Here is a 13,033-nt window from a genome sequence, read left to right as displayed (position 1 = left end):
TCAGTCAATTGTTTGTTTTCACTTGTTTTGGTTTGAAATATGATGAAATTATCTTGCGTATCTCGAACTAAATTTCAAATTCTATCATGACCAGCTTCCGGAGTGTATAGTTACTCGAATACAATATATAGTTATTTCTATGTTACATGATATAGTTTTCGATAATAATTATTATTTAACTGTATTGTTTTAATAAAATTATTATCTTGTTTTCATTTGACTTGAATGAGAAGAGGTTTGAGAAGTAAGGGGTAAGAGAGGGTTTTAATTGTTTTCACTGTTTCTTAATGAAGTTTATTATTTTCCTAAAATTATCTTTTGATTTGTTGATTTAATTTGCATTTGTAATAGAAATTGAAATAGAAAATTGGAAATTGTAAAAAAATTCTTTGATCTAGGATCTTGATCGCAACAAGTTTTAATTTTTATTGCTAATTCATTTAATTTTTCTGGAATTATTTTATTTAGGTTTTGTCACCTAAAAAATACCGTTTTCTACTGTCATAAGCTATTGATTTATTTAAACTTCAATATCTTTGTTTGTAACAGTAATTGCTTACTCTTTTGCAGATAAGCCATTTTTCAAGATGATATAAGTAAGAAGTTGGAAATTACTCTCGTCTTGAGAGAAATAAACCGAATTTTTGATTTTTTTGGGTAAAAATTACTTAATGTAGACAATTTTAACGGAATAAAAAGTACAACTTTTTGATCGATTTTTTGCAATTTTTTACCCCTTGAAAAGAAAATCGAAAATAATCAAAAAAACTTTTTGTTTTAGAATTTGATAAAACTCGTTTTATAACGTAATTTTGACCCAAAAACTTATTCATTTGACAATTATTCGAATAGTTTCTCAGATATCCTTGAAAATCCCCGGAACAGGAATTCGTAAAATAAACCTTCTTTCCAGTTATAGGCTCTCGATTTGGTCCAATTTGTATTGTAAAATATTTTCTCAGGAGACGTAAATAAAAACCTTCTTCCCTGAACGTTAATTGGTTCGTTAAATAATACTTTGTTTTTGTTTTTTTTCAGTGATGACAGATGATCCACGATTTGCTGAACCAATTCCTAACGTGACAGTGGCACTGGGACGTGATGCGAATTTGCCGTGTGTGGTGGAGAATTTAGGCTCGTATAAAGTAAGTATTCTCATAAAATTTATATCATCTTCGAATGTGCTATGTCCGATTTACAATGTCCTACCTAGAAAGTTGACATTTTACATGCAAAACATTTTTCGCTGAGAACTGTTGTCAAACTTTGTTCATCAAACACACATTTTATGAATAATTTTTCCTTTACAATCTTCTTATTTAGGAAATTTTCCCAACTCATACAGAAAACTTTCACATTACATAATTTTCTTTGTCAGATAAGGTTAGAATGACTGTCCTGAGGTGGGACACACCTAGTCCATAGGGGCTGTTTTGATATCAATAAGAGAGTTGCCCATCCCCGGACACTACTCCACGAACTATTTGAAGCTGTTTCAGAACAAAAAGAGTGCTTTGACGTCAATGAATTTCATGTAGGAGAAATCGTCAAAGAAAGACTGACACTCTGCACAGTGATAGAGAAGATGAAACGTTTGCTCCTTCTCTCCACTGTACTGATAAGCCCAATCATACAGCGTGACTGCTGCCAAACCAGTGTCCTGTAATATCCCCAATGACTTTACTTATAGAGGACCTCTGAAGCAATATAAGATCTTCGGAACAACTTCGATTGTACTTAAGCCATTTCTGTTCTGTAGTAACACAAGTGTTTTCAACCCTCCATCTAAAAATTAACCTTTCTTAAGGAAACCTCATTAAAGAGTAGCTAGCAGTTCGCAAGTGAAACTCTTGGATTCCTATCGATACAATTCCCTGGAATATCCCTGTGTGGCGGTACTTATTTTAGGTTTACATTCATTTGTTCCGCCAGCTTATTTAATAAGGACGTTCAATAGTTCAGTGATAGGTTAGGTTAGATTAGGTTATATTGGCTGTCCAAGGACACACTTAGGCTATAGAGTCCATTGTGATACCATATATGTGTTTTACCACCTTTCCGCTGATAACTTCATTTATCAGCTCCTCAATTTCAGAGGCTGAGTGCACCTCCTTTATGCATATACCATGCACTACACCAGCCCATCAAAACTATTTATTAAATTAATTTTGTTGCGACGGCGGCAATCGAACCCGCTTCCCAAAGCATACCGCGGATGGAATTGGTTACACTTTAAGCAACTGAGCCAATAGGGCTATCAGGATACGTTGAACTGTTTTTTTTAATCAAATTTGGAAAAGTATCGCCCTTAATGGAAGACTTTCTTTTTTTCAACGGATTTTCCATCGCGTAATATTAATAAAACGCAAGAAAAATCATTTTAAATATTAAAATAAACATTATAATTCAAGGAATTATTTAAAAAAAAAATAAAAAAATCTCTCAGGTCATATATTTCATTCCACATTCGTTGTGGATAAAACTTTTCACCATAACGTAATAATATAACCCACTCATTCAAGTTGTTTGTTTTACACTCACAAATGGGAAAAGTTCGTAAAACTCTTTTGCATAGATTAAAATTATGAACATTTTTAAATTTTACCTATGAGAGATAAGATATTTGCCAGCAAAAAAAAAAAAAAGAATCATGTCGAAATTTTTATTAGATTATTTTTGTGTATGTTTAACTTTAAATAATTTTAAATCATTTTTATATATATTCATATCGTCACATTACTTCCATGTATTATGTTGTTTTCGTTAAGTAAATTTATGATTTCTTACTCTCAAAATTCCATTTTTTAATAACAAAAATGCAAAAATTTACTTCAATCATTTTATGAGTCATGCTCGCTTGAAATACCTTTGTGTAATTACTGTTTATTTATTGAATTTCAAATAATTTTGATCCTAAAATAAAAAATCCCCATTTATTTGATGAGGAGGCGAGTGATTTTTAAGATATCGCTTAAAATCTCTATTTAAATCTCGAAAAACGCACAACTTCAAAAGAATATTCGTCTTATCGTGAAATGTACCGACTTTTTGCATTTTTCGGGTGAAAATAACACCTCAACCTGCCAGCGTTCAATCGCACGGTATTCTTTAGTCACGTGATGAGAGATTTGCTCACCGGCTTTACACGTTCGTCAAATATTTTGCGATATAAATATTCTGTTACTTTGTAAATCATAACCTCTACATGATTTTATATAACTTTATTTTTTAATGCTCTAGCTAAGTAAAAGTAGTTTGATTACATGATTATTGAATGATGTTTGAAAGTGAAAATATTAGAGCAGAAAACGACTTATATTAAACAAACGAAAGTACACGAACAAGTCTGCAAATTTCCGAAGCTAATTTTTTACAGCTTTCTCTCGTGATGAGAGAAGTTCTCACAATTTCTGAAGGACTATAATATATTAAAAAAAACTGTAGATAGGTTGAAAAATATGAAAATTCATATTTTTCATATTTTCATTCGAAAATAGATAAAATTATACGGATAAAAAATAAAAGTTATTTATGTTTTTTAAATCGAGAGTGAGCAAAATGCTCATAACGCGAGTACTGGTGGGTTAATCTGTCGAAAAAATTATTTTTATATCAGATTTCGATAAAACTTAAAATTTTGATAACAAAAAATTCAAAAATCGGGATAAATTATCGATTGGACCAGTTATGTCTATAAAATATCCTCTTAAGTTTCTACACGATGAATGATACCTTACTTTGTTTTGTGTCCTAAAAATCCCAGTATGATCCTTTTAAAGGATTCTAAATAGAAATCAAGTAAAAATGTAACTTGGAACAAGTTTGATTAAGTATGTAAAAGCAGTAGTTAAATCGAGACGCTATAAATGTTTATAGCTAAATTGTTATGTAGTGACATCGGTACATATTTATTTTATAGCTTATAGGTGAAGGGTACAGCGAAAGAACATGTTACGTCACATTTATATGTTTTTATAACTAAAAATTTTACAGTGCAGGGGTAGTTAGAATGCTACGATGGAAACCTTTAGGCGCAAACAAGCGTAGCCATGTATAATTTTAATATCCTAAGTCAGATAGGTCTTGCAATAAAGTTATCTGTAACTACTCGTTAGGATTTTGTTAGAGGATTATTAACAAATTTTGGAAAAGTGAAAATTTCATATTTAAGCATTTTATTGAGCCCTTAAAATAATAACCAGTGCAACTTTGGAAAAAAGGCTTAATTTATTTTTAATATGAAGTTGGAATAAGTCTAAATAAATTCTGAAAATATTAGGCGGGGTTGCCCGATTATTTAAACAACTAATTGACTTCAAACGTAAGCGTATTTCACATTGGTCTGATGGAAAAACGGTAGATGGATGATATGTTTTCATAGATTTGCTCCAAAACTAGTTAGTGGAAATTAACTAAAAAAACGATTTAAATTAAAGTCAAAACCTTAATAAATTATTGAAATAAATAAAAAACCGGTTGTACTCGACTAATTAAGACGAAAAGTAAGAATATAATTTTTCGATATCCCTATTAATTTTCAAAATATTGAAAACTGAACAGTTTGCTTAATTATTTAGCTTTCGATTCTATTTCGCACCATTTCGCGCCAAAATTTCACGAGTTATGGATCTTACTTTAATATTATATAGAATTTTATCAAATATTTTTTGAATATCTGTCCCTATACCATACCAGCAATGTAATAAACGCTATGCATTTCTTACAGCGTGGATAAATATTTTAATTAGTTTTTTTGTTTCCCATAATGTTATGGATTTGTTTCCCATAAGTGCATTTTTAGAAGGTTTAAAATCTTTAATTGAAAATATGTCAGTTCAATGGCTGTGTGACTTAGTATGTTCTTCTCATGTTGTAACTTCATGTATATTCCGGAAGCAGGAGCACAAGAAATACATCCTGAACATCTCGTTATTACAATACGACTATCCAGAGAGCCGTTATTTTACACAACTAAATTATAAATTCAATTTTCACTATTGCATATAATGAATGAACAGCGTTTCAAAAATATATTATCATACAAAAAGCACTTAGCTTTAATTAAACTGAAACAACTCGTATCAGTTTATAAAGCTAAACATTACGTTATGTGTGCAGTGTGCAGGGTTTGTCAAATACTTTTAATACCCTGTATATATGAAATATACAGGGTGATTTGTTATTGACTGCAGAACGTGGACCTACAGAATAAGTTCATAAAGATGAAGGAAAAAGTTATTTGCTAATTTTGGATCTGAGGCCTACTTTGCGAGATAATTAACAAAATAAATTAATATAATATTAATAAAAAGTAAATAACTTTATCGAATCACAGTTCAATAAGATATACAATTCAATTCGGGATTGCACTAAATATTCGTCTATAAGTAATCTTTGTTTATGGTTTTTTCGTAAACTAAACAAATAATTACATCCTATTTAAGCTCAAAGCAACCCTAATTTGCTTATTTACAGTTTTGTTTGTAAAGTTACTTTCTGTAAGTAAAACGCGAACTAAAAATGTTTTAAAATGTCTAAATAGAATGGATTCCTATCCGTTACGTGTTAAGTATGCACAACTTGAAAAATTTGTAGCAACTAGTATAGACGGCCAATGGCTGTACAATTTTTTTTAAACCTTATGTCGTTGGAAACTATTCTTTTGCATAATTTCTTGGAAAACTACTTTTATCTCATATTGTTAGAAATACCTTAAATGATTACCGCAAAGCTGCATAGTGCAGCAAATAAACAATAAAGAAGCAACAACTATAGAAAGTTGTTTTTAAAAAAGTATTCGAAATAAAAGTGTATATAAATTTTATTCTAGGTAGTATATAAAGTTCAGCAAACCAAACAGTTTGTTTGTTCTCTGGTTTTATAAAACATATATAAATATAGCTAACTATCTTTGTCTGATCTGCAATATAACATATCATGTGGGAGACAGAACATAGAAATTCTATATATATACAGAGTGTCCGAAAAAAACAAATGTAGACACTTTTTTTATCTATTGTTTATGTTTGTTTACTAAATCTTGTATCCAAAATTTAAACTTTGAAGTCTTTTGATTAGCATTAATGTTTTTTATGGAAAGATATTACTTTTCGAGCTAATATTAATTAAAGAAAATTAATACCAGCCTATAATATCTACAATAATTAAAATTATTTAAATTTTTAGAATTTCACAAAATTTTCAATTTTTCTATTTAAATTCTGTTTTTATATACTTCTATTTTTGGAACATGAACGTCCTTATTGATTAGATAGCCTTGAAGAACAAAAATTGGTTTGAAATATCTTTTTTATCTTTATAAGCGTAAATAAACTTTGTGAACTCTCATTTCATCCAGCACCTCAATTGTGAGCCATGCAGTTTCATCTCAGTTTCATTGAAAACATTTTAGTAGGCCACTCTGTGTATGTATATTTGTCACCGAATTTCGTAAGAATCGTTAGTTTATAATAAATCTAGTAAAATTATAAACTTACGATTGATTGTGAACAAACATTAAAATTCAATTTACGCCTATCAAAATGTATTATGAAATTATTAAAATTGAACAGAAGCCAAGAGTAAAACAACCAACTGACGAAAACTAACCCAAAACAAGTGAAAAAAACACAAAGGACTGGGTTAATTGTTGAAATACCCTGTATAGAAAGTGTTGAATATCAGTGCTTGGATTATTTTTTTATAAATTAGAAGAGTTTATTTTATTAAGAGCCATTTATTTGGTATTCAAATTTTTCGAAAGTATTTACTGGAAGTTTTTTTCAAACATGCTTCACAAGACTAGAAGCTGAAGATACCTACAAATTGTGAACTCTCTATCTTTTATAGTCTTGGAGAAAATGGGCACCAAAGTTTTGTCCTAATTTACGACCTCACGGATAAGAAGTGATGTTTAAAAAAAAAGTTTCAAACACAAGTTGTTTAATTTATAAGGAATATTTTTTAAATTTAAACTCTTGTTCTATCTTTAACGGTTTACAAGATGAATCCTACGAACCAAAGACCCAATTGACCACCTATGGTGCGCATTGCCGAGTTCAACCTTACTTTTAACGTCCTGACCATGTTACAAAAATTTCAGCTTGATGAACAACCAGAAATGGACTAATTAAGTGATTTATTTCATCAATATTTCTAAGCGTTACAAGCTTGGGACTAAACTTAGTATACCTTTATATATATTTTTCATATATACATTGTATAAAAAGAAATTCAACGATGAAATTTATCATATTTCAAAAGCAGTAGAATTAATATTTTTGCTACAAAACTCCAAATATCTTACACATCGCCATTAGTCTTTGTTGAACGATTAATTACATAGCTTGGAAGACATCAATCGATAAATCTACTAGATGGCTTTAATGGTTCACTTACAACAACGATAGATCATTTTAACCTAAAACATCCTTATACGGCTAGTTCGATTAACATTTTTGCATATAAATATCACAGAGTATGACAGAGTATATGTGTTAAGCAATGCATCTAAGTAAGAGGTATTATAGATGTCACATGAAATTGCAAAATTGACTTGTATCGTAGCTTCGATGTCTTTTAAGCTATACAACTGTTCATCTGTTGTGTACCTGCAGAGAATGGGGATCAACACATGTATATAATACCTCTCACTTAGGTACATTGCTTAACGCAGGTATTCTGTCATACTCGTGATATTTATATGCCTAAATGTCAATCGAACTAGTGGTATAGCACTTTCCTCGAAATCTAATGTTGATGCACTATTGTCAATTTACAGTATGACTAGATTTATTATAAACTAACGATTCTAACATTATTCCGGTGACATATATAACACAAAAAAAGAAGGGTATCACTTTACAAAGGTATCATATAAATTAACTTGTTGCATTATACAATTCTCATCATTGAATATATCCAACCTCCTTTTCAATACACATAACATATACAATGCTATCCATTTCGATAATCGGCTTTATGTTGTCATTCAAGAAATTCAAGAAATAGAAGAAAAAAAACTTCATGTTTCCCATAAATAACTAATGTTCGAACTCATATATATTACTCACTTTTGGTCAGTAAATATATATATAGTGTTTATTGGGTATTCCTTTATGTTATATTTTAAGGGGCGTTCAAGTATTACTAAAGTAGGGTAGCCATCATCCAAGATTCGATCGGGGGCCCAAAATCTAGTAGTATTTCCCGACTTCCGATGTCAACATAAATTCTCTCGAGCTCAGTAAAAAAATATTTTTTGATTATTTTATATATGTAAATTATTTTCTGTTCTTCTTTATCTTCCTTATTTCTTTATCAAATTCCATGATTAACCCCTCATTTCCACGGTCTAAAAATGTACCGCTTTGGAAAAAACACGCTAGACAAATAATTTAAACGAAAAAATATCATAAATTTAAGTAATAAATTTATTAGGAAAACATGTTAGTATTTACAGATGTTCTCCTAATACTCCAGACATATAATTACTACTTTTTATACATGTTCTCCTAATATTAATTTAAGAACTTTTGATTTTTTTCTCCACTTTCTACGAAATTTGTTGTTTGTCGTTTTTAGCCACCGGTACAGGGTAACCACGGGTTACGGTAACTAAGCGAAATTCCACACGGGTTAAGTTAGTTTGTTTCATATTTAGATAACTTGGACAATTTTGAGCAGCTTTTATTTTAAATTACTTGAAGAATATATATTTAAATATTTAATTATGAAAAAACTGGATACACTAAACATAAAAAATATCGAACAGTTTATAACCAAATAAATTTCACTAAATCTCCCGACTTCTCGGAACTTAGAGATGGAAACCCTATACATAAGCAAACTTTCTATTATTTTAGACCCCAACCTCGTTGTTATAGCATACCCCACTATTTCTAAAAGCTTAAGGCGCTCAATTTAAAATATCAAAATCGGAAGGCACCATCTACTCCACATGCCTAATTATTTTTCGATTCATTCTTTATATTAAGCGCCTCAAGCTTTTACAAATATTCGGGTATGAGTGAATCAGCGATAAAATTTTTTTCTACTTTTTAGTACAGTAAAGATTAAAAAAATGTGTATGTATCAAATATGGTGCAAGCGATGGGAAATCAGGACGCCACAATCTTATCAGGAATAGTCATCCAAACTAAATGTGCATACAAAATTTCAGCTCAATCGCAAACCGGGAAGTGGATCAAATTTGACTTGCAAGATTTGATTATAGACAGACAACGGGGCAGGTGAAACTAAATAAAAGCTTGTAAATAAATTCGTCGGTATATTTATTTGTTTGAAGCTATCCTAGCACGCTGGAAAATCTCTGAATTGAACATTAATTTATTTAACAAACACTGTTATGCATTTTCGATTTAAAATATATCAGTTTTAGCCAACTTTTACTTAAAAGCTCATGAAAAAGTTTCAACTTTGATAACTAATCTCTTTTTTAATTGATGGGTAAACAATTTGAAATTTAGCAATTTTCATGGGAGCGATTATTCTGAACATCTATTACACAAAATTTTATTTCATTCTGTAATAAATTGGGTTTACTACGACGGCCATTTTACATTAAACAAATCGTAAAACTAAGACCTTAAAACTTAACGTCTGGTTTTTCAATGTAATTTTTAATCAATTTTTTCTCTATACTCACTAAAATTCGATTCCAACAATTTTATAGTGTTTTTTTACAAAGAAACTTTTCTAATGAAGACATTGCTTTCTAAATTGACTTTTCAGCTTGTGTATTCAAAAATAGTTAGATAAAAGTAATATGAGTGTTTTTAAATTGGAAAAATTGAAAATGAGTCACGTTTTCAAGTAAAATCGATTGTGTATAGTATATATTTTCACCAATAAAATGTTTAAAATAATTAAGTAGCTATGCTCTGACTGAACCAGTGAACGATTGATATAAATTAAATAAGTTTACCGTGAACACTCCGTGCTATCATGAAAAGAGCCATAAAGGGGTGATATCAGAGTCCAGATGTTCAATATATATTTATTCGATCTCGAAAAAGTATCTATCATATTATTATTCAGTAATGTAATTGATATAAAGCAGATTTTACACTGGAAAACCTTGTTGCGAGAAAATATGTTCTTGGTTCCAGATAGGGTTGCCAACTTGGTCAGGTCTCTGGCCCGGCACATTATGAAAGTGGAGTTGTGGAGGGAGGGGGTTGCAGTGAGAAGCGGGAAATTTAAATGAGTCCAATTTCGGCATATTTAATTTATTTCAACTACATCAAAAATATAAGTATGAAGTTATATAAATATATCAGACATTTGCACATTTTGTCCATAATTTTTCACAAAACTATCAGTCAGTTTGTTTTGGCATTAATCCTTAGGTATCTATCAACACTTACAGACATACAAATTTTACACATTCATGACTCAAACAAAACGAACAAACATGAAAATTCTGCACGATCGTGACTTAAATAGAACGAATATAAAAGTTTTACTACTGACTTTTAATCGTGATATCAACAAAATAAGCTGAAAAGTCCTATGAACACTAAAATCATGAACAAAATCAATTCTCACTACTCTAGGTGCTGAGGTCAAATCCATCGTGATGGCGAATCAGCAAACAAAATGCTAATTTTTTCTTTTTCGACCCTGACCACGCAAAACCTTCTAAGCCCATCACTGCCCTAAAGAAAATATTGTTATGCTTTAATTTTTAAGTAGCCAAGTTCAAGTATTATGTTTCCGATGAACGAAACGAGTCGATATATGGTCGATTCATTTTGAGAAATATTAAAAACTTTGTTTATCTAAATTTAAAAGAAATTTTTTCAAATATTGAAACTATCTATGGAGGGTAGATGTAAGAAGAATCATTTCTGTATACAAAATCTTCATTGAAAAGCAGTAAAAGGATAGCGCTGCTGTAGCAAAAATGTAAGTTTAAAAAAATAATAAGAGTAAGACAAAGATCTATACAATTTGTAAAAGAAAGATAGTTCAAGTTCATATCAAACACCGTTTACTACACAAGCGCCATTCTGAGCCATTTTAGAACTGTTATTATCTTTATTCAGCTTGACACTTATTAACTTTGACCCCTATTTAAGGTTGTCCCACTTACTTCTACTTTCCATAGAACTATCGAACAGTGGATGCTCATTTTTAACAACAACAAAAAATACTAGCTATAGTATAAATGAGGCTTTACCAAATGAATGTCATTTATATTGACAAACGAAGAGGTCGTATCTATTTTCATAATAAAAATGAACAAATTCAAACATTCTTTCATCAAATTTATCCTTTTTACCAAAGTTCTTTCGATTTATTTTTTTTAAAATTTATTTTCGTTTAAGATTAATTATCGTGTTATCTAATTCCGTAAAGTGATAACTCTATACCACACAATAGAATGATATTTATACCCTGCATATATGTAATATGCAAGGTATACTAAGTTTATTCCAAAGTTTGTAACGCTTAAAAATATTGATGCTACGAACAAAATTTTGGTATAGGTGTTCATAAAATTACCTAATTAGTCCATTTTCGCTTGTCCGTCCGTCTGTCAACTCGATAACTCAAAAACGAAAAAAGATATCAAGCTGAAATTTTTTCAGCGTTCTCAAGATGTAAAATGTCAGGTCGAGTTCGTAAATGAGCAACATAGGTCAATTGGGTCTTGAGTCCGTAAGACCCCTCTTGTAATTTGTAGAGAAAGAACAAAAGTTTAAATATAAAAAATATTCCTTATAAAAAAAATAACCAACTTTTGTTTGGTAAAGTAATGAGTTATTTTTGTCTTTACAATGCCACGCTACTACAAAAATATATAAAATGTTGTGTGCAAGGGATGCTTATAAATTTGATAATATAGATATCGCTCTTCAATCATCAATACTCTAACTAAAGTCGTCTCTGTTCATCAAATGAAAGATTTTCGATGAACTCATAATTAAATTAAAATTTTGTTTTTATATCATCAACAACCTTATATTTTGATGGTATTATTATAAACTACAAGATTATCTAAATATTTTAGATAGCTTTTTATCACACTCTCTAGATTTTCTGATATAGAAATATCCAATTGAAAAGGATAACCTATTGATTCATCATTTTTTCAGCTATATTTGAACGATAAAATAAATAATTATAAAAAGCCCGATGACCTAGTAATTTTTTGTGATTTTCGAAAACTTTGTTAGTCAAAAAATGTATTTATAAATTTTTATTGAAATCCCTAGTATTATCCAATCCTTGCATATCTCCTTAACTGCATATGATAACGAAAACCAAGCCTTACCCAGTATTGATTTAGCTGCGAATAGGCCAAACATGGATGAAATGCCTCGACCCAAAATATTTTCTTCTCGGATGTTATGTTGTTTTAATTCCCATTATTTTCGAGGATACGGGCGCAGTCAAAGCTAAAACGATACACCTTCCTAAGTATTCTAAATGAAAATAGGATCGAAAATTGTTCAGTATATTCATTTGTTATATAATATCTTTTTTCTCTTCGTTCCCTTTCTTTTTATTGTGTTTGTATGTGAAAAATTGAGGGGGGAAATTGTAATTAGTTAAGTATTGTTTTAAGAAACAGTTTCATCAATCATGTTCTCTTGTTCGAATAACCTTTTAAACTTTCGATAGTTTCATTTTTCCAACAGGGCAAAAAAATAATAATCGTTAATTATCAGTAATAATAATTAGTTATTGGAAAGTTTATTAATTAAAATATTGATACATAATATAATAAAAAAATTATGTATATAAGAATCACTATATTGTTTGGAATCCGATATTCTAGCCCAACCAGAATAAGTTTTAGATTACTCAGCTAATATTATTGACTCAATAAATGATAACATTCGGGTGCCCTCACATCAATCAATAATTTTGGCCAAATACAAAGAGTATAAAATAGAGGAGAAGGCTTTCATTACTGGCAGTGTTTGGCAAAAGAGTAAACGAGTTTCAATGCCTCTAGTGATTGGGTCTAGTTATAAACGCTTTTCACCTTCATAATTTTTTT

At 29.9% G+C, this 13,033-nt stretch overlaps 1 protein-coding gene across 1 annotated transcript in view; it reads left to right on the top strand.

The window, feature by feature from the left end:
- LOC123302251 (lachesin-like) overlaps positions 1-13,033 on the top strand; it is a 582,311-nt gene that overhangs the window by 370,490 nt on the left and 198,788 nt on the right. The window contains exon 2 of the mRNA XM_044885108.1: positions 1,039-1,145. Coding sequence (XP_044741043.1) covers positions 1,039-1,145 — 107 coding nt within the window. The remainder of the gene's footprint in view (positions 1-1,038; positions 1,146-13,033) is intronic.

The sequence above is a fragment of the Chrysoperla carnea genome, chromosome X (assembly GCF_905475395.1).
Source record: "Chrysoperla carnea chromosome X, inChrCarn1.1, whole genome shotgun sequence".
In the NCBI taxonomy this organism is placed as follows: Eukaryota; Metazoa; Arthropoda; class Insecta; order Neuroptera; family Chrysopidae; genus Chrysoperla; species Chrysoperla carnea.
Note: the sequence above shows the minus strand (reverse complement) of the source record. Positions and strands in the feature narration are given on the sequence as shown.